The 21,652-nt window shown below is 50.8% G+C and overlaps 1 protein-coding gene across 1 annotated transcript in view; it reads left to right on the top strand.

The window, feature by feature from the left end:
* The window catches only part of LGR6 (leucine rich repeat containing G protein-coupled receptor 6), a 173,140-nt gene that overhangs the window by 84,126 nt on the left and 67,362 nt on the right, over positions 1-21,652 (top strand). Inside the window, exon 4 of the mRNA XM_063178014.1 lies at positions 7,300-7,371. Coding sequence (XP_063034084.1) covers positions 7,300-7,371 — 72 coding nt within the window. The remainder of the gene's footprint in view (positions 1-7,299; positions 7,372-21,652) is intronic.

The raw sequence follows: 21,652 nt of genomic DNA, 5'->3' as shown, positions 1-21,652 counted from the left end.
TGGCTGCAGACCCTGCTCCCACAGCAGGCCCACCCTGGCACTCCATTCCTCAGCATGCCCCAGCCAGCCTGGGGGAGTGTGCAGAGCCTGTGCTGCCCAGCCTGCCTGCACAGCCCAGGGTGTGAGCACTGCCCAGCTCTGTCCTGGGGTGTGAGCATTGCCCTGCCCTGCCCAGGGTGTGAGCACTGCACAGCCCGGGGCGTGAGCACTGCACTGCCTGGGGTATGAGCACTGCACTGCCCAGCACTGCCCCAGCATTGGTCTGGCCAGAATTGCCCTGCACTGCCCAGGATGTGAGCACTGCACTGCCCAGCACTGCCCAGCACAGCCCAGCTCTGCCCCTGCCCTGCCCACCACCATCCAGCACTGCCCAGCACAGCTTAGGGGGTGAGCACTGCACTGCCCAGGGTGTGAGCACTGCCCAAACTGCCTGCACAGACTGGGGAGTGAGCACAGCACTGCCCAGCACTGCCCAGGGTGTGAGGACTGCACTGCCCAGCTCTGCCCAGCACTGCCCAGCTCTGCCCAGCACTGCCCAGCTCTGCCCAGGGTGTGAGCGCAGCACTGCCCAGCACTGCTCAGCACTGCCCAGCTCTGCCCAGCACAGCCTGGGGTGTGATCACTGCCCAGCACTGCCCTGCAGTGCCCAGCTCTGCCCAGCACAGCCTGGGGTGTGATCACTGCCCAGCACTGCCCAGCACTGCCCTGCACTGCCCAGCTCTGCCCAGCACAGCCTGGGGTGTGATCACTGCCCAGCACTGCCCAGCACTGCCCTGCAGTGCCCAGCTCTGCCCAGCACAGCCTGGGGTGTGCACTCAGCACTGCCTGACCCCCCTCCCAGCACACCCTGCCCAGCCCTGCCCATGGTTCATCTCCTTATATGGGCAGGCTGGACAGGAGTGGCCTTGCTCAGCACACACCACAAGCCCTGGATGGGCCCTACCCAATGCCCCCCTCACCATCCCCTCCTCTTTTCCTTCTCAGCAGTGACCTCAGGAGCTCCTGAGGCCCAGGACAGGTGCTGACTCACCTGGTGTGTGAGCACACATCAAACAACATCACCACAAAAGTCAAGTTGCCCCAGGATGGCAGGTTTGGAGGTGGCTTGGGACACTTCAGCAATCCCTAGATAGACCCATCTCTTGGCCAGCCCTGAGCTGTGCAGTGCAGAAATGGCTTTGAGACAAAGGGAATGGTGTGGCCCATCCAAGAGACGCTCCCTTTGGGAGGGAAAAGGAACGTGCAGAGGTTGGAATGCCTTTAATCCCCATGCATGGGCTCCAGGCACAGTTGCCTCCAGCAATAACAGCCCTTTGACTGTGCTGGCTGAGTCACTTCAGCCTCCCAGGATGGGGACATTTTATCATGCACAGGCCTGCACCTCTGAGGGCTGTGTGTCTGCTGAGCTCTCTTGTGCAAGGATCCTGCTGTGATGGGACCCGATCCCAACATTTTTCTGGTCGTTCAGGCGTGGCCCCTGCCAACAAACAATCCTCCTGCTTGTGAAAATGAAACCCCACCTCTGAGGAGCTGTGATTTACTGTGGTTCCAGTCAGGCTGCTGTGGGCAGCAGGTGGAGTGTCCGTGTCTGCTGGTGTCTGGTACCACCTGAGCAGTGCCAAGTAAGGTGACAGTGCTCCATCCACACCTGGGCTTGAGCCATTGCTGCTCTGAGCAGTCTTTGTCATGTTCATCAGTGTCCTCAGCCTGTCCAGAAGTTGGCTCATCAACCAGCAAGGTCATAGAATCGCAAAATGGTTTGGATTTGAAGGAAGCTTAAGGACCATCCCATTTCACCCCCTTCCACTGTCCCAGGATGCTCCAAGCCCCAAACCTGGCCTTGGACACTTCCAGGGATCCAGGGGCAGCCACAGCTTCTCTGGGCACCCTGTGCAAGGGCCTCACCACCCTGAATAAATTCTAAGAAAAATTAGACTCAGCAAGTGAGAAATCACATCAACTAGACCAGGATTGCTCCATGCTTATTATTCCACTTCACTGGGCTGCAGGACTCAGGGGTTTATCTCTCCAGCACACCTTGGCTGCAGAAACAAATCCAGAAGGATTTGAGCTCTGAGGTTGTCTCTAGGCTGCTCTGAAGCAGCACCTTGCTGTAGGAAAGCCAATGAAATCCAGGGATTTTGTTGGAAGGCAGGAGCTGAGGGGGAGGCAGGAACAGACAGATGCTGACAGACAAAGGCTGAGGCCAGTGTGATCTGGGATCTCGGGGTTGCTGTGATTTTGTGGACTGAGGTGCAGCCTCACAGACTGTCTGTGCCTCAGGCAGGCACCCTGCAGCAGAGATCCAGCACCCTGGGGTCCACACAGACCCTGCACCACCCTCCCTGCCCACACCCTGGAGAGCAGCTTCCTACCCTGGGGGCAGCAGGAATGTGGGGAGGAAACATAGCCTGCCCCAGGCTTTTAGGACCATGAGTCAGGAGGCGACAGATGATTGATTTGAGAATTGTTCCCTCTTTTCAATGCTGCTGACATTCAATGGTGCAGTGACCTCTTGAAGCAGAATGTGTTGGCCATCCTTGGATGCTGCAGGTGGTCTCCTCAGTGAGCTGCAGCATTGTCTTCCCCTTTCTTACACAAGAGCAGCACCCCAAAGGGCAAAACGCCACAACTTAGACAGGGAGGGACCCAGCAGCCCTGTCCCAGCTTTTCAGATGCCCTGCTGTCCTCAGAACCCTTTTGCCATGCTTCTGTTTTATGGTATGGAGCATAAACCAGAATCAGAACCAGCTCTAACCCCAGGAAGGAGGTGGCACAGAGAGCAGGTGTGATCCTGCAGGTGTGTAGGATCATCCACCTGGCATCTTCCACCAGGTTTTGGTACAATTATTTGAGCTCTTCCCAAAATCATGTTGTATGTTGTTTATGAAAAATAAACAACAAGTAATATGCAAGAGTGGTCTAATGTGATGTGTAAGGAGTGAGTGCAGTGAACAGGGCCTGATGGGGGCTGTCCTGTAAGAGAAGCCATCCTGGGACATCCAGGGATAAACACAGCATGTCTTCCCCTGCTAAAACCTGAGCTCCCTGTAAGAACAGCTGGAGCTTTCCTGAGCTTGAGGCCCAATGAAGAATTTCTTGTTTAACACCAGGGTGGCCCTGTCCCTAGAATATTATCAAACTCTGTTTGGAATTGGTTTATGGTTTCTCTGTGTCATGCTCTGATGATGAGTTATTGGATTCATTATGTGCAATGTGAAGTGCACTGGTTCTTGTCCCAGTCCCAGCATCTGAAAACTTCTCTAGCTGCTGTGAAAAACAGCATTGTCCACCACTCCAGTGGTTTCCGAGGTCTCTGAAACATCTTCCTTAAATATTGTTTGTCTGCACCAAAATGGCTTCATTTTGGAGCCAGTCCATGCTGATGGTGGTCTGGAAAGTCTCTCAGTCTGTTTTACTGCTTGGAGGAGGGACTTGTACTGAATGGCAGGCAGCAGGATCCAGCAGAAGTGTGACAATGGGCTTTGCTTTAGTGCTGACTTCAGATACTTCCAGTGACCAACACTAAACACCAGGCTCACATTTCAGAGAGCCACTGAGATTCAATATTTGTCCCACCAAAACCCTGAAAGCACTTTCTGAAGCCTCACTCTGTATCTCTCTGTGCCCAGCTCTGCATCTTCTTGATTTTTAACACACATTAATTATTATTCCAGTTCACTGGGCTGCAGGACCCAGGGTTTACCTCCCCAGCACACCTGGGCTGCAGAAACAAATCCCTCTGCAGGAGCAGGAGCCCCAGGGGCTGTGCTGGTCCCTGTTGCCCACCTGGATGAGGTTTCCACCCCAGGGGCTGCAGAGAACCCCCAGGATCCATCCCTGGGGCTCCCAGGGCCCTTGCACAGCTCGGAAGGAGAAGCTCAGCCCGTGGTGATGGAGCTGCAGGGCCCATTGCCAGCAGCCCCACGTGCTGTGGGGTGCCAGCCCTGGCAGGGGGGTGCCAGCAGCCTGGCAGCGTGCCCCCCGTGGGAAGGGGCTGTGGTGGCAGCAGAGGCAGCTCCTGGTGCTCGCTGCCCCTGCCCTTGGCCCGAGCACGGCCAGCAGGAGGGGAGAGACCCCCAGGCAGGGGCAGAGGGGGATGAGAGGGGCAGGGAGCTGTGAGGGGCACAACAGAGGAGCTGTGAGGGGCAGCAGCTGTGAGTGCCAGAGTGCAGAGGCTTGGAGGGGCCCTTGTGAGCCCTGGGACCCCCTGTGCTGCCCAGGGCCCAGCTGAGCACAGGAGCTGCAGGAGGGGGACATGGCTGGGGGAGCCCCATCCATCCCACTCTTCTACCAGCCCTGCAGTTTCTATTCTAGGCTGCCCAGAGGTGAGGATTTGGCATTTCCCCATCCTTCTGCCTGTTGTCACCTGCTGCTCTGCTGCTGCCCCGTGTCCTGCAGGGCAGGGCCCAGGTGGGACAGCGTGGCCTGGCCAGGGCTTGCCCAGCACCAGGAGGAGCAGAAGCACCACAGGTGGTGTCTCCTGCTCCTCACACCCCCTGCAGTTACCCCCAGTGTCTCTGTTCTATCCCAAGAGCACTTCTGCCCTGCCCAGGCTCTCCTGTTATTCTCACTAGCCCAGGCAGAGCTATAGCAAATGCCCAGCTGTATTTGTGCAGCCTTTTAGCCCTGTTCATCTATGGAGCTGTCTTGGTTTGGAAAGTCAGATGTGTGCTAAGGAAGGCAGGAGCCTCCCCTGAAATGGAGAATGTAAACCCTCCCCACCCCTCTGAATTGCTATAAATTTTAGCTTTAGGGGCTCTCAGGCAAAAATATGGCAGCAGGAAATAGCAGTTCTTTAATAGGGAAGAAAATAAAAGGTAAAATTAACAATGCAGTAAACTAAACCAACACTGCCAGAGTCAGAACCCAGCCTGACACCCTGTGGGTCAGGGTGTTGGCAGCAGTCCCATTGGAATTGTGGCTCAGCCCTCCTGCAGTGTCAGGGCTGGTTCTGCTGGAGCAGGGATCCTGGAGAAAGGTGCAGTCTCTGCCTCTGAAGATCCAGGGGAAGAAGAGGCAGCTGCTGTTCCTCTGGGCAATCCAGTGCAGAAGCTGTGCTGGTGTTCCAGAATCTCCAGATTATATCCGGGTAGGAATGCTTGGCTCCTCCCTCTGGGCTCACATCTCCCAATGGCATGCTGTAGTTCTTATCAGCCATGCAGTGACATTCAATGGCCTCTTATCAGCATCCTGGACGGAGGAGTGGGTGTGGAAAAGATAAGGAAAACTGCCCACTTGACAACTGCCATACAGATGGCAAATAGAATCCAATTTGCTTGGCAATCCAGGACAGGAGCCTTTCCCTCAGTTTCTCTGTGGAATTCTGCATTTCCCAACTGCTCTTCCACACCAACCTCTCTCCACTTATGTGCAAGTTGTTGGCAGGAATGCCAGGTGAGATGCTGTCGATCCTTAATCATGTTCTTCATTTGGAAGGGAACCATTTATTAAGTGTGGCCTCTCTGTTGCCCTTTTGTACCAAACACATCTTCTCCCCTGCCCTGAATGTCAAAATTTAACATTTTACTAAAGGAAAGCATAAGTTATGGTAGCTGGTGTCTATTCTTTCTTCTCCATTCTTATGCTCTTTTACTCTGTATAAAAAAGAAATTTTGGCACAACTCATTTTTCATGAGCTACTACTGACAGTTCCTCATTTCCTTGCTCTTTCTTCTGTGTTCATACAAATAATTTACTGGTAAGTCCCCATTTTCTTCCAGAAGTCGAAGAGTTTTGTGCCCTAAAGCTTCCCTTTTTTAAAGGATGCCTCTTTCAAATTTTCCTTCCTCATCAGACTCTGAATCCTTGGCAGAAAGGCTGCAGTCACTGCAATGGGTCCATGTTCTTTGGGCTGCCCCTCACCACTGAGACCACGACACTGGCAGTAAATTATGATAGGACCCTAAACACCACTCCCTTTTTCATGCCATCTCCAATCACTCTAAGGAGGTCTTTGAGTAACCTTTAGGCACTTCCCCAGGCCCAGCTACCTTGCTGGGATGTGTCTGTCAGCCAGGGGAGCTTGTGTCAGAGATGTCCCAGCTCTGGAAGGAGCAAAGTTCAGGACAGAGGCATGTCCAGAGTCAGGAACAGCCTTTGCAAAGGTGCTGAGGTGATGGCAGCAGTAAACTCAGATGTGTGGGGCTCCAGTGGGTCAGGGAGAGAGGATTGTGTCTGACCAGGTCTGGAGCAGCCCTTGGAGTGTGGTTCTCACTCTGCCTCCATGCCTAGAGCTGTTCACACACCTACCCCACCCCTGTGTCGCTGTCGAGGCGGTCACGGCACAAAGCAGAGACCACAAGCAGCCTCAGATGGCAACTCTTTATTATTGAACATGGCTGACCTTTTATTCACTTTCTAATTGTTTATACTTCTTTTACCTTAACTATTGGCTACAATAAGTTAACATAACACTATTGGTGAAAAGCTACAGTGACTTCAACTAACTTTCTAAAAATACTTCATCTCTTCTTATCTTCAGTTCTTCACTTCTCTTGGTGTCTTTGATTACAGCCTTGAGAGAGCTCCTTGTCAGCTTCTTCTTGCTTCTTATCAGCTTCTTCTCGCTCCTTTAGCTAACAGGCTTGCTGTTAGCCCCTTCCACACCCCTGGGTGCACTGTCCCCTTTGTCTCCTCCTTTCCCATTCCTGTGTAGGTGTCCCCATGTTCATGGCCCTCCTCCATGCCCTGCACTCATTTCCACCCCTGAGGCTCCTCCTGGCTCCTGCCTGTCCAGCCCACCAGCCCCAGGCACCTGCTCTCTCTGCAGCCTCTGGTTTGGTTTTTTCCACGGCAGTTCCAGTTCCTGCTGCCAGCTGTGGGGTCCCTGAGCAAACATCTGTGAGCAGCTCCTCCTCACCCTCAGTGCCTGCTGTGCCTCAGTGGGGTAGGAAAGCTGCCCAGGGCTGGTTTCCATCCCCTCTGGAGGGAACCACTGAGGGAACACACATGGGCAAAGGCTGCCTGACTCCAGGATAAATGTGGGACAGCCTGGCTCAGAGCACTGGTGTCAGTCTGGGGTAACAGAGGCACATCTGCAGGGCAGAGGCCCCTTTGTGCAGCACCAAACTCATCCCTTGGCCCTTCTGCTGCACCTCCTGGGCCACACTGGGCTGCAGCTCATCTGCCAGCTTACCTGCCAGCCACCTTTTAAGAGCTCTTGCTGGCCAAGTGATGCTTTCCAGCCTTTCCAGCAAGAGCCCAGAACAACTTGAGAAACAAGCAGCAGCATCCTCCATTTCATGTCAGGCTGTTTTTGTTGGGTTTTTAACAAAGTTTTCTTTTTTCTAATTATAGGATGTTGCAGAACAATCAGCTGAGCAGCATCCCTGCAGAGGCACTGAGAGATCTTCCAAATCTCCAATCTCTGTAAGTCATTAAAAATCAATGCTGCGAGCTGCACAGTCCCTTGGGTACCCCAGGCTTCCCAGCATTTGAGTCATTAGTTCCTTTGTCAAGGATGTTCTGTTCCTTCTTCCTTTTCTTTTCCAATTTATTCAAAGATTACTGTCACTTAGAGTGGAAGGGAGGGGAGGGCAGTTTTCAAGGAAGAAACACTGTCTTGGTGGAGGATGTTGAAATTACAGCTCCCCATGTGTGCATTGTGATGAAAAGGCCACCAGAGCCAATGCATATTTCAAGGAACATTGGAAAATATCCACCCAGAGAGTCTCTGTCCTCTGCACTGTGGACCACAGTGGGGAAAGGACCTGCCAGGGAGCACAGAGCTCAGTCTGGGCTGGCAAAGGGCAAATTGGGCTGTTTAACCCAAAAGGAGGATAATTGTGGCAGGGTAGAACTGCTTTAAAGACTTTAACAATTCAGCCCTGTGATTGTGCTTTTCCTGTACCCACAGCAGGTCTGTGCTCCCGTGTTCCCTAAAAATCACAGCACTTTGGAATTCTGCTGTTTCCCGAGTAGGGGCGGAGTTGAGACCAGACCTGGGAGTGCCAGTGGATTTAGGGAAGGTGTGTTTGGTGCAGGGAGCACAGCTGAAGCTTCTAAGAGTGTTTGAGTTGGGCTGAACCACTGCAAATCTGCCCTTATCCCTTAATCCTTAACTTCAGTCCCAGGCTTACACAGCCCTTTTATCCCAGAAATGTTTTCTGGCAGTCTCCTGCTTGGAGCAGGACTATCCCAAATACTCAGGGGGCAGCTGCAGCTTTGTCTCTTCAAGCACAGAGATTCCCCTCTCACTGGTAGCCTGGAGCTGCTATTCCTGGGGAAGAAACTTTTTCTCAAGTCCAACCTAAAACTCCTGGAAGGAAATTTGTGGTCATTACCCTTTGTTTGATCACCTGGAACCACCCTGAAGGGCTTGGCTCCATCATCTTTGCTTGCAGGCCCTTGGCAGTTCTCCTCTCAGACGCTTCCCTGCTCCTTCCATCTCTGCTCATGGGGAAGTGGGACCCTGCCTCAGCCACTGGACCTGTCTCATTCCTCCTCATCCTCCTTACACTGGGCACAGTTCTTCATGTGTGGCCCTCCCAGTACCCAGTAGGAGTTTCTGTAAATATGAATTTAAATATTAATTTGCAATGGGGGTGTTGGCTGTGCAGGATGCGAATGTTCTTTCTGCCAGAAGAGATTTGAAACATTTGTTGTTGAAACATCACTGGCACATGGTTGTGGTTATTATTAAATAGTGTTGACATCACCACCAGTGCCAGAGTCAAGACCCCCACTCCAGGGATTTTGAGATCAGGTTGTTTTCCAAGTGATTTCTCTTTCAAGGGAAGCATGGCATGGAAAGTGTGCTGGTTCTTGGTTTCTTTTCTGCCTCTCTCAGGGTCAGGATTGAAAGTGCTCAAGATGATATTTCGTGTTCAGACTCAGATGTTTATTTTTTCCTTATCTATGTTACAGTCTCACAAGCAGTGAGTTCTGCAGTATTTCATTAACAAGCGACAAAAATGGCCCCATATCCATCACTAAAAGGTCTTTAAAGGATAAACTATCCAATTAAGAAATGACACCTAAATGATTTTTACTTTTAACCCAATAACCAACCTCCCATGCCCTGCAATGCCGGTTTGTTAATCCAATTACACAAAACCACCCAAACCCATGGACAAGGTGAATAAGAAGGAACAGCCTCTGCCCTAAAACCTCCATCTTGCTTTATATATATTACTATATTCCAAAACCTTAAAGTCTTAAGTTTTAGGTTTTACATGCTCCTCTATTACCGCGCCTGAGTGGGTCGCAGCTGGTGAGAGAGAGACGGTGAATCTTGTTTCTTGAATCAGAAGGCTTGATTTATTTATATATCATATATAATACATTATTACTATACTAATAGAATATAGAGAGAGGTTTGCAGAGCAGCTAGGCTAGGCTAGGAATAGATAGAAAGAATCTATAACAAAGTTGTGTTTAAGGACTGAGTCCCTGGCTTACACTTTGTGATTGGCCCTTAATTATAAACAAAGAAAATGAGTTAAGGTGCGTCCCATTACATTCTACAGCAGCTGATAATAATCGTTTACCTTGTCTTCTGAGGCCTCTGGCCTCCAGAAGACGCAGAAATCCGAAAGAAAGGATTTCTGTGGAGAAATGTCTGTGACACTCCTCTATGATATTACAGAGGCCATACCCTATGATATTACCTACCCTGTGATATCACACACTTCTATTCAAACTCCACACCCACAATCCCAGTTCTGTCTTTCCATTTTGGAAGCTTCTTCACGGCCTCAGGTCAGTGCAGTGTTCTCCTGGGGGTCAGTGCCTGCCAGCACAGAAAATCTGAAATTCTCAGCATCCAGGGGGGTTCCAGCAGCAGGTCACAGCCCCAGGAACTGCCCCAGAACACCCCTTGCCCTCAGCCTGTCTCTACTGTGCCCTGCAAGTGTGTGACAGCCATCAGAGCAGAGCCAGCCTTGCCTTCTGAAGGTTCTGCCACAGCCTCCAGTGCAGCTTTGGCTACCAGCCCTGGGGCATTCACTACTGCCAGGGCTGGGAGGTTCACATGCTCCATGTCCTCAGCCCTCAGCACCTGCCAAAATACCACAGGGCAAATGCCAACCACCCCAAGAAGACACCTGCAGCACTCTGGGGTTGTTTAAGGGGCAGGGTGGGAGGATCCTTGTGTGAATTAGCACTGAGGTACCTGCTCCTAATGCATCTTGAGGCCACCTCACCCAGGGTGGTTTTCCCAGGTGTCTCCAAAATGGGTCAGGAGCTAAGGCCAGCTGGGTTCCAGTGCTCTTCCTGCAGAAACTGAAGAGTAAAAGCAAATTTTTGGAAGAAATAAGCTGCTTTAGACAACCTGAGGGAGACTGGGCTTGAAACCTGCCTGCAGTGAAACCTGCCCTGAGCACAGAGAGGACAGGAGGGAGCTGTTCTCCCGGGTGGGTACTCCACAGGATGGTTATTCTCCAGGGAACAGGCACAGCCAGCTCTGCCCTGCATTGCACCACACCAAACTCCTCTTCTGCCTCCAACCTGACTTCTTTAAAGTGTGGAGGGCATGTGCAGACAAAGGTGATGATTTGCACTTTCATATAATCACAGAATCATCAAGGTTGGAGGAGACCCTCAGGATCATCTAATCGCCACCAGCCCAGCACCACCACATTGATCCCACACCACATTCCTGAGGGCCACATCCAGAGACCTTTGAACACCTCCAGAGACAATGATCCACCACCTCCCTGGGCAGCTTATCCCAGTGTCTGACCACTCCTTCAAAGCAAAAATAATTTCTAATATCTAATCTGAATCTCCCCTAGAGAAGCATAGGGCCATTTCCTCTTTTCCTATCCCCACTCCTTTTAGGCAGCTGTAGAGAGCAGCTTTCTCCTCCTCCCACATGAGCTGCCCTGCAGAGACTCTTGGGCTGGTGAGGTCCCAAGAACCAGGTCTGGTGACACAGCCCAGTGTCTGAAGAGGAATACAGGGCTGAGATGCTCTGCTTGGTTTCCACTGCCACTCCAAATGTGGCTACTCACCTCAGACCAAGAGACTCCATGCAGGTCTGCATTGAAGTGATTTTTCCCCCCTCTTTTTCAAATATCTGAGTCATTTTCCACAAGTTTATGAGACTCCTGTGTATCCATTGCCAAAAACTTTGCCAGCCTGGAACACCTATAGGTCACCCACAGCTCTGTTTTCAGGAATTACCGGTCAGGCCATGTGAGCCCCAGTGTCTTTGTGCTGCTCAGAGATTCCTTTTTTCCATTCAGAAGGGGAAGTGGCTTTGAGGCACACCATGACAGCCCAGACTTGTGTGGCACTTGGTGAAATATTAACTCTGTGTTTGCATGTTGGCCACACATCCTAAGCAAGCAGGACAGCAGGGAAGGGGTGAAAATGGGAGCCAACAGGAGTGGGGTGGAACCAGCACCAGACAGAAAGGGATTGTGTGGTGGTTATTTTCTTGCTCTTTCAAGTGTTTACATTTGGTGTCCATGTTTGTCCTTCTGGGGTTCAGGCAGGATTTGAAGGGAAAGTGGGCATCCCTCAGGGACAAACTGACACAGCAGAGGAAAGGCAGATTCTTAATGACCAGGTCTTTTCTCAGGATTACAACAGAAGCAGCAAAACCAAATCAAGACTGAGAACAATTGCTTTCAGCTAAGTTCTATCAGAAAAATTTGCCAATCAGTTCAAGAGATGAGGTGATCAGACAAATGGGACAGAAAGGGATGCTCTAGCCGCTGTGGGACAGAGGCAGGCTGGCATTCACTGCCTGCACAGCACAAAGGTAGATTTGAAATGCAGCAAAAACCTGTGTCAGCGAACTCCAGTTGTCTCCAAATGTGGCAGCTGCCTTGGCTTCAGGGCATTTAGAGAGGATGAGACAGGACACATCACCCAGGCCTTGGAATTGAGCTGCAGGGTCCCTTTGTGGCACTGCTGTGGTCCAAGCCTGGCCCCAGGCAGGAGGAGCATCCAGACCTTCCCTGAGTCCCTCTGATTGCTGGCTGAGAGTGCTGGGCAGGGCAGGCAGCTCCTGCAGGGTGCATGCACAGAGATGAAGAACCAGCTGGAAATCTGCAGGGAATCTGGGAGTCCCTGACAGCAGGAGATCAGCTTCATGTACCTGCTCAAGGAGAGGGAGGCCAGGCAGGAAGAAACTTCAATAAATGCTCTCACTCAGAGGGCTGAAGGAAAGATATTCCTCATTTTTATCCAAAGGGGAACACTCTGACTCTCCCATCTCACTGAAACTTGCCTGAACCATTTTTTTCTGGTTTGCTGTCTGTCCAGTGAAGGATCTTCAGTAACTTGGGCTCCCAGGGAGCCAGTGTGCCTCATCTAGAGTTGTTAAAATTAGTGTTCTGCCAGTGCTGGTTTGTCACAGACATCTTTTATGGAAAATCCTTTCCTTAGGATTTTTCCTCCTGAGAAGCTGAGAAGCCTCAAAAACAAAATGTAAACAATGGTTATCTGCTGCTGTGGAATGCAACAGGTGCATCTGGGATTGGTCTCATAGAGTTATTTCTAATTAATGGCCAATCACAGTCAGCTGGCTTGGAAAGAGAGTCCGAGCCACAAACTTTTGTTATCATTCCTTCTTTTTCTGTTCTTAGCCAGCCTTCTGATGAAATCCTTTCTTCTATTCTTTTAGTATAGTTTTAATATAATATATATCATAAAATAATAAATCAAGCCTTCTGAAACATGGAGTCAGATCCTCATCTCTTCCCTCATCCTCAGACCCCTGTGAACACAGTCACACTGGTTCCACAGAATGTCCTTTGTGACACAGAATGTCCCTTGTGACACCACCCCTGCCATGTAAAACACCTGAAGTCCATGGGTTGGCAGCTTTGAGGGAGCTCCTTACCCACAGACAGGTCCCCAGGTGCTGATGCAGGTTGAAGTGCCCTGTGCAGAGTGATCAGAGCCAGGGCACAGTCAGAGCATGAACTCTCTGCTCCAGAGCCCTCAACCCCAGGAAAGCCTGGGGCTCTCCTGCAGTGCACCTGCACCCACTGTGCCTTTCACCTCTGGCTTCACGGCAGCCTGAACACAGGGCTCCAGCTCGTCCTCTGCACCAAGAGCAGGGGCTCTCTGCACCTGGGGCCTGCTCACATCTGGCTCTAAAACACATTCTGTCATACACATTTAGTTATAAATCTGTCTTGGTTTCTCACTCTGAAAGGAAATGAGCTTGTAATAGCCACACAACATTTTTTGTCTAAATGTAACACATTGATCTGTAAAACACAGATAAAAAAGGAGAAACACAGGTGTCACAAAGACCATGCTTACACTGTTCTGCTTCTCTTCTTGCCTTCTGATGGGGACCTGTCTGTGGGTAAGGAGCTTTCTCAAAGCTGCCAACTCATGGACTTCAGGTGTGCAGAATTTTTCATGGCAGGGGTGGTGTCCCCCACAAAAGACATGCTGTGCAACCAGCACTGCCAGAACACGAATTTTAACAACTCTTGATAAGGCACATTGGCTTCTGGGAGCCCAAGTTACTGAAAGTCCTTCACTGGACAGACAGCTGTCGTTATAGGACATGAAAGAACACAGGCTCACACTGCTGTTCTCAAGGTGAAGAAAAAGGGAAGTTTACTTTTTGACTTCAACATTTATAGTTTTCCAAAAGTGCCAGTGGATTGGAGGGTGACAGTGCCACCTCTCCAATGACACTGGACAAACCAACAGTCTATCAACTTTCTCCTCCTCCATAAAGGGATGCAAAACAATGAGTTATTTACAGAAAGTGTGTGAGGAAGTTTGCTACAAGAATGTCAACATCAGAAGGCTTAGAAAATCTTAAAAAACCAAGGTGACAGCAAACCAGAAAAAAAATGGTTCAGGCAAGTTTCAGTGAGATGGCAGAGTCAGAGTGTTCCCCTTTGGATTCCTGCTCTTGGACATTCCCATTGCCCTGTGTGATCCCCACATATCCTTCCTAACCAAGGAAGATCCAGCTCTGAGTTCTGGCTAATAAATAACATTTCAAACATGGTAAGAGGGCTCCCTCCTGCAAACTCTCCCCGGGGTGCTGTGAATCCCAGGTTTCCATCCATCCCACATAACTCTGTGCCAAAAGGGCATTGGTAGGTGTAGGATGCCATCATGCCATGTTCTGACCCAAAGCTTGGCTGCTCCAGCTTGGACCACTGGGTATCACCAACCATTGGTCATCAGGGACCTCCTGTGGTCTGCACCACCCCTCCTGAAAGGGGGTTTGGCTTTCCCCAGCAGTATCCATGGGTCATTCTGTCCATGGATGTCAGCCAGTATGAGGAGGCAAGTGCACACCCACCCAGACAGCCCCATCCACATCACACACCCCTGTGCTTACAAAAACCCCTCACCAGGTCCTGCAAAGCTGCAGCCATGCCCAGACCAGAACCAGAGCTGTCAGCTCCAGGATGGGGACACATCACTGTCTGGAGCTGTCAGGAAGGACACCTTGACAGCTTTCTCTAGATGAACACAAAGAGGAATTTGGATTTCCAAAGAAAAGTCCAAGCTCTGGAGACCGAGCCTCCTATCAAGCACGAGGGAGCTGCTTCCCAGCAGGTTTGATTTATCTGGAAGCGTGTTGGGAAGGCCAGTGGGGAGGATTAGAAAGAACACGCACACCTGATGGCAATGCTCTGAGCCCTGCAAGGGCTGCCAAGGCCTTACATAATGCTCAGATGCAGTTGTGCTCCCCTGGCAGAGTGTCTGGCTGCCAGTGGTTTGTAGGTGCAGTAACAACATACCATGTGCATGCTGGAAGAGTCGTGTGTCAGTCTAATTAACGACTTTGTGGTTTGTGAGCACTTACCTAAAGCAGATGGGCACTGTGTCTGTTCCTCTGCCAGGCAGAAAGAGTCCAAGGTATTTCAAAGTGAGCAGGTGCTATAAATTATAATTACCAAGCTTGTCGAGGTAGAGAAAGCAGAGAGAAAAGAAACCTGGTGGATTAAGAGATCAAGATAAACTCCTGGTTTTTTCTTTTTCAAGTGCCTATGGAAAGCTTTTTTGAGAGTTTCTTGCAGATCAGCATTTTGGGAAGGTGTTTAGCATGTGTCTGGCTCTTGAGCGTGAGTGTTGTCTATATCAGCCTGGGGGGGTAGGGAGGATTTACTGCCAGGCAGAAGAGTTAAACCTCAAGATCCTGCACCATGAGACTGAGCTCCCCTTACCCCTTTTCCACACTGCACTTTGGGTTTTCTCTCTCTGGCAAGATGCTCCATTCTGCTGGCAAATCAGCCTTGTGGTTCATTCCCTAGCTCTATATCCCACAAGGATTGACTCTCCTGCTGTTGGGCTTGATGGCATCCAGGAAAACAACTTGTGACTGTGTCCCCATCTTCTTCTGTCTCTTGGCAACTCCTCCTGTGTGCAGAAAAGGAACTGCTTCCCTCCTGCCAGCATGTGCCAGTGCCCTACAGCCAGCCATGCTCTGCAGCCAGGGCAGAGGCAGCCACTGCCAGCCCCAGCGTGCAGCAGCCCCATTCCCTCTGGTCCTGGCCTTGCCCTCATTTTATTTCCCCTTTCTCCATCACACTCTTGCCTCCCTCTTGAATATTTTCAGAATTCTCCTGCCACTGTGCCACGAACCTGCTTTTCCCAGCTGAAATCAGATGGTTCCCCTGAGCAGCTCTCTGGTCCCATCAGCACCATCCCCACCAAGGGCTCGTTCTTGTTTGTGACTCTTGTGTGACAGCAGGGCTGTGCTCTGCTCATCTGGCCTTCACAAGCTGAGGGGGTGCAATGTGGAGGAGAAACTCTGCCATAAATGTTGTTCTTAAAAACACTGAAATCATCTTCCTGCTTGCTAAAGCTGTAATTTCCCATTATATTCTGATTTCCCTCCAGCTGTACTTGACCCATAATCAATAAATGCTAAATCAGCCTGACATGTAACTCCCTGTACACAGTTTAATTGTACCTCTAACTAAAACAATCCACTTCCTCCATCCCATTAGTTTGCCACCATTTGGACTCCTGTGGAAATGCAATAAAGGCTGCTTCCTCCCCTGTCCCTTAAGGCAGGTAATTCTTTTCGTACATATGGCCAGAGATTAAAATGCAAAAAAATGACTTATAGCAATTTGAGAACATGTGGACTTTGATGTAGACAAAGGAGGAAGGCTCTCCCCACCAGATCAGATTCTCACAAGCATATAAATTCTTATGACAGAAGGAAGAAAAAAATTCCTTTGGAATCAACATGGCCTGAAGAGCTCAGTCTGTTCATTCCTCATTTCACTTCTTTGATCTGTTTGAGATTTGACAGTTTGCTGTTCACAGCAATATTCCTCTCTATAAATCACAGGTGATGCTGTGAGGTTTGGGGAAGGTGTTGTTTCCATGGGTTGTTTAGGGGATAAAAGCTGTGGACAAACTGACACCTATAAAGTCAATAAAGCACAGCAGTGACCAGCACCCTGCTGGCACACGAGCTGTCTTGTGGTGAGCCCACCTCAGCTCTGATTGACTGGCTTCAGAGTCTTTCTGGAGCACAAAAGGAGGCCAGGGAAGAGCAGTGAGGTTGCTCTGATGGAGTGCATGAGGATGGGCTGGAGCAGAGTGACTGCAAATGTTTCCCTGGTGATTGCTGCTGCTGCTGAGCACACAGGACCTTGGATTTCCCCTCTTATGGACTCCTCTGCAGCAGGGAAATGAGCCCAGGGTGGGCATCACAGTGCCAGCACCATGCTGTCCTTCCACTTGTGAGGACACAGGCTGGTCAAAACCTTCCCATCCCAGCTCTGAACTCCCCTTTTCCCTGAGGCCCCTCTTCCAGCTCTGGACAACAGCACAACTGAGTCAGAGAGTTCTGTCCCCACTCCTGTTTTCACAATCCTGATCTCCATTTTGGCACTTCAGGCTTTGATAAGATTTCTCCAAAGGAGATAGGCTGGGAGGGTCCAAGAGCAGACATTCACCACATTGAAGTGACCACTGCAGGCAGATGTGCCACACATCTGGATGCACTGAAGTTCATTTTCAGGCACTGATGTAGCCATGGTGTGGTGAGTCTTTGCTCAAGTTTGGTTGCTGCTAGTGCTCCTTGAAGCTGGGTGGAAGCAGGAGACTCTCTGGCTGCGCTGCCATGATCCCAGCTCCCAGGTACAGCTTGCACAGCCTGGGATTCATCTGGAAATGGCACAGTGGCTTGTGTAATTGAGCCAGTGCACAGACAGGGAAGAGATGATGCCATTTTGTTTCAGGTGGGCTGATGTCCCTGGAAGGGACTGGTGTCTTCTCCTGAGGCGACTTCTCATCATTTGATCCATCAGTGATAAAGCAAATTCAGAGGAATTTCTGATTTTTGGCACAACCTTTGAACAAATAACATTATTCTGGTTCTGTGTACCTCGGGCTGTCCTCTAACCTGCCATGCCCTGGCTCTTTCCTCCAGCCAGGCTGAGCTGCCACTGCAGCTCTGTGTTTATCACCAGGACTGGCAACAATAGCTTAGCAAGATCAGACCAGGTTTCAGGAGAAAAAGTGCATTAGAACAGAAATGCAGTTCAACATTCCAATTTTGGACTCATTCCTCTGTTTACATGGGCCTGAACCAGGTCTGGGTTCAAGAGTATCCCTGAGTGGGAAACAAAGTGCATGGCTGGACCTTATAGGCTGTTCCAGCAGCTTTCTTTGCCATTCTGCTCATGTCCCCATGCTGTTCAGAGTGTGCTCCCCAGAACCTCTGAAAACCATTTTTACTGCAGTGATGAGCAGCAATGTACTTTCAAGAGGCAAAGTTGGTAAATCCACTTGGCAGATCATGCATCACTCTCTTTTATTGGGGCAAGACCTGTATCTTGGTCACTGTGCTCTTGCTAGGACCCAAGAATCAGCTCCCTGCAGCCCACAGGTGACAGCAGGGGGATCAGCCACTGTGGTTGGCACAGCCACAAAGAACCCTGGGCCAGCTTTGCAGCAGGGATGTTGAGTGCCTGGGACCAGGGGACTGTGTCTTTGTGCCTCTGCTGTAACTGGGGTGCTGCATCCTTCTCTCATGGTGGAAGATCCTAAAATACTGCCAGGGAGGAGATCAAATTCTTCTGAGTCACCAGCATGGCCTCACTACACAACCTTCCTTCCCTTTGGATAAGTTTCTGCTGTGCCCACGTCTCCCTCAGGCAAACCAGGTGGATTTGTCTCCCCTGACCGTGGCTGGCTAGATATTACCTCACCCAGGAGCAGTGGAAAATGATCAGCATCTGCAGAGGGTGAATCATCTCTGTTATCTCAGAGCCCTCTCTGGGGCATGAATCACTCTCTGGAGGAATCTGGTTTTCTCTTCTGGCTATAGAAAGACCCTACAACTGGTTTTTTATTCACTGTGTGAATAAGGCTGGGTGAGATGTGGTTTTCCTACACTTGGAAGGCAAAGGAAAAATGTCCCTGTCCCCACTCCTCAGTTTTATCCAGCAGAATCAGCCCCCCAAGCTGGCACACCCCATCAGAGCACGGTACCAAAGCAGGGCTGAGCATCTCTGCCCCCCACAGTCCCCTGCACATCTGTGTAGCCCTCAGGGAAATCTGTCAGAGGAGATCATCTCACCCTAAAAATACAAATGCAAGGAGCAGCTTACCCTCTAACCAGGGAGGAATTTATCTACACTCCAGAGCTGGAGGGATTTGAATTTGCAACTGCTGTTCTCAGAGCAAGTCAGAAAGGAGGCATGGCTGCTGGTGCATCACAGACATAGATTTTCTTTTTTCCTGCCAGTAGGAGGAACTCAGCTGGTCAGATTTGATCTTTTCTGCTTAGCAGTAAAAAACCATGAAATGCAATGTGGTTATCCCAGTACAATGGTCTCAATGGCATTTTTAAGAGGAAGATTTAATGACCACACACAAGCTGTTGAATGTATCATCCTCAAGGAGCAGTTCACTTCAGCAGTGCCACAACAAATCCTTGCTGCATTTGTTTTCCATTCATTACTTGCTGTTTTTCAGCAATGAGTTGCTGTGAAGTTTATGCAAAGGCAATGTCCATGTATCTCATGCTTGTAAGTGTCAATGCTGTGAACGATCCTAGGATTTCTCTCCCAGGAAGACAAGAGTGCTGTGTGGTTTACCAGGCTAACAGCTAAAAGTTTAGCAAACCTCAGTCAAGAACTGGAAAATAATACAGAAAAAAGCTATCTGCATGAATTGGTATCTCCTCCAAGGATGGTGTGTGGAGATACAAGACAGAGAAACTGCCCCAGCTGCATCAGCTGCCTCAGCTGTGCTCACAATGTGTAAAAAGCAGCAGCTTCCTTTCTTTTGAAATCCTCTCCTGGAATGTGCAGAGTAGGTCATTCAGGTCCCAATGACCTTAAGTGGGGCCAGCATGTCCATGATGGCATCTTCTCTCTTGAGACTTCACTTTCCAATTTCCCCATTCACTGAGCTGGTGGTTGGCAGCACTTGGAAGGGGGTGATGGTGATGGGGATGGGGATGATGGTGATGGGGATGGGGATGGTGAGGCCCTTGCCATGCCCCAGCACTTCCAGAATTCCTACTTGTGCTGCCAATGAGGAGGTCCCAGCACAGGGGGTGTTTGGAGCTGTGCTTGTCCAGCAGTGCCTATTCCTGCCTGGCTGTACCCTCCAGGCACTGCAGTCACCTCCAGACTGCTCTCTGTTGGCTGTGGCAATGCAGCGGGGGCCCCTGGTGCTCACATATCTCCCCAGATTGTTTCCCCCTTTCTCTGCCCACACTGCAGTGACTGCAGAACCCACTTTTCAATAAGCAGAGGTCCCTCAGAAGAGACTCTGACACACACAATGAAACTTGGCTCCAGCTTCACACCCTCCTCAAACACACGGTCACTTCCCACCTCTGGCTGGAAGAGCTTTCAGGAAGTGCCGTGGCTGCCCCCAGTGTGTGTCCTGGGCACATTGTGAGCGCTGAATAAATAACAATCACAGCTCTCATCCACACTCCTGCCTCATAAAGCCATAAAGAACGTTCCGATGTGTTTCCGTTAAGCTTGTCATGGCATAACCCATAAATGTCATGAACCTGAGCCCACCCACCCACCTGAGCACCCAGGCCATGCTGTGTGTCCCGGGGGATGGCTCAATGGAAATGACAGACAACAGTTGTTCCACACAAGAGACATGTCAGTGCCAAAGGAAGATGTATCCCAGGTGTTCAGGCATTGGTGTGTAAGGAGCGGTGGTTCATCCACAGCTCCTTACACACCAATGAGGAGCTTCAGGCAAACTGGAGATAGGGAGATGAGCAAGGAATGGACACACTTAAACTGGCAACATCTGTCATAGAATGATGGAATCCTGGAATGGTTTGTGTATAAAGAAACCTTAAGGCTCAACTCGTTCCACCCCTGCCATGGTCAGCGACAGCTTCCACTGTCCCAGACTGCTCCAAGTCCTGTCCAACCTGGTCTTGGACACTTCCAGGGATCCAGGGGCAGCCACAGCTGCTCTGGGCAATCTGTGCCAGGGCCTGCCCACCCTCACAACCAAGAATTTCTTCCCAATATCCCATCTAACCCTGCTCTGTGCCAGTGGGAAGCCATTCCCTGTGTCCTGTTGTTCCATCTCTTGTCCCAAGTCCTTCTCCAGCTCTCCTGGAGCCCCTTCAGGCCCTGGAAGGGGCTCTGAGGTCCCCTGGAGCCTTCTCCCCTCCAGGTGAGCACCCCCAGCTCTCCCAGCCTGGCTCCAGGGCAGAGGGGCTCCAGTTCTTGGACCATCTCCGTGGGCTCCTCTGGACCCACATAAACAGGCCTGTGTGTTTCTCTCTGAGGGCCCAGGGCTGGACCCAGCAACAATTGTGCCCAGATCTGTTCAGAGCCCTCTCCCCAGAGCTCAGCATGTCCTGTTCCTTCTGTCCCAAGGGCTGCTCTCCCTCCTCTTGCCCAGCTGCCCTGTGCCTGACAAACACCATGGTTCCCATGCAGGCCCTGCTGCTGGGTGGGCTCTGAGCCACCCTGCTCAGGCTCCAGCTGCCTCCTGAGCCTCCTCCATTCCCCTGGGCCTGGCACCATGGCCAAGGGGGCAGTGCCAGGACCCAGGGAGAGGCTGGTCGGGGAGCTGGCACAGCTGCCCAGCTTTCAGCAGTTTCTGTAGCTGCACAGAGATTTTGGCAATCCTTCTTGCACCGTTCTGACCTGAGGGGTTTTGGAGGTGTTTGCAACCGGGGATAACAAAGCCCTCTTGTCTACACCAAAGACACTTTGTGTGGAGTCTAGGTATTGCTCTGATTTCATTTCCTGAGCATCCCTCGTGGAGAGCTTCCCACAGAAACATGCCCCATTGAGTCAGGAGGGAAGACTCACTGCAATCCAAACAGAGCCCTGCAAACTTTCTCACCGGGTCCTGTTCCACAGCCAACTGCAAACACGTTTGTGTCTTGAACCTCCATTCACTGCCTGGGATGGTTTTCACAAGTTTCCAGCTGGAAATGGAGCCAGCCACCACTTGTGAGTCTTGCTGGAGGGCTGAGAGCCTTTCTGTGGCACAGCAGGGATGCAAGGTGGAGGAGCTGGCCTACAAGGCAATAATGTGTCATTCACAGAATCATAGAGTGCTTTGGGGCTGAAAGTGACCTTTAAAGGTCATCTAGTCCAATCCCCTGCAATGAGCGGGGACACCTTCAACTACACCAGGCTGCTCAGAGCCCCATCCAGCCCTCAATGCTTCCAGGGAAGGGACACTTCTCTGAGCAGCCTCTGTTAGTGTTTCACCATCTTACCATAAAGAATTTCTTCTTTATATC

The sequence above is a fragment of the Melospiza melodia genome, chromosome 28 (assembly GCF_035770615.1).
Source record: "Melospiza melodia melodia isolate bMelMel2 chromosome 28, bMelMel2.pri, whole genome shotgun sequence".
Lineage (NCBI taxonomy): Eukaryota > Metazoa > Chordata > Aves > Passeriformes > Passerellidae > Melospiza > Melospiza melodia.
This window is presented reverse-complemented; position numbering and strand designations above follow the sequence as displayed.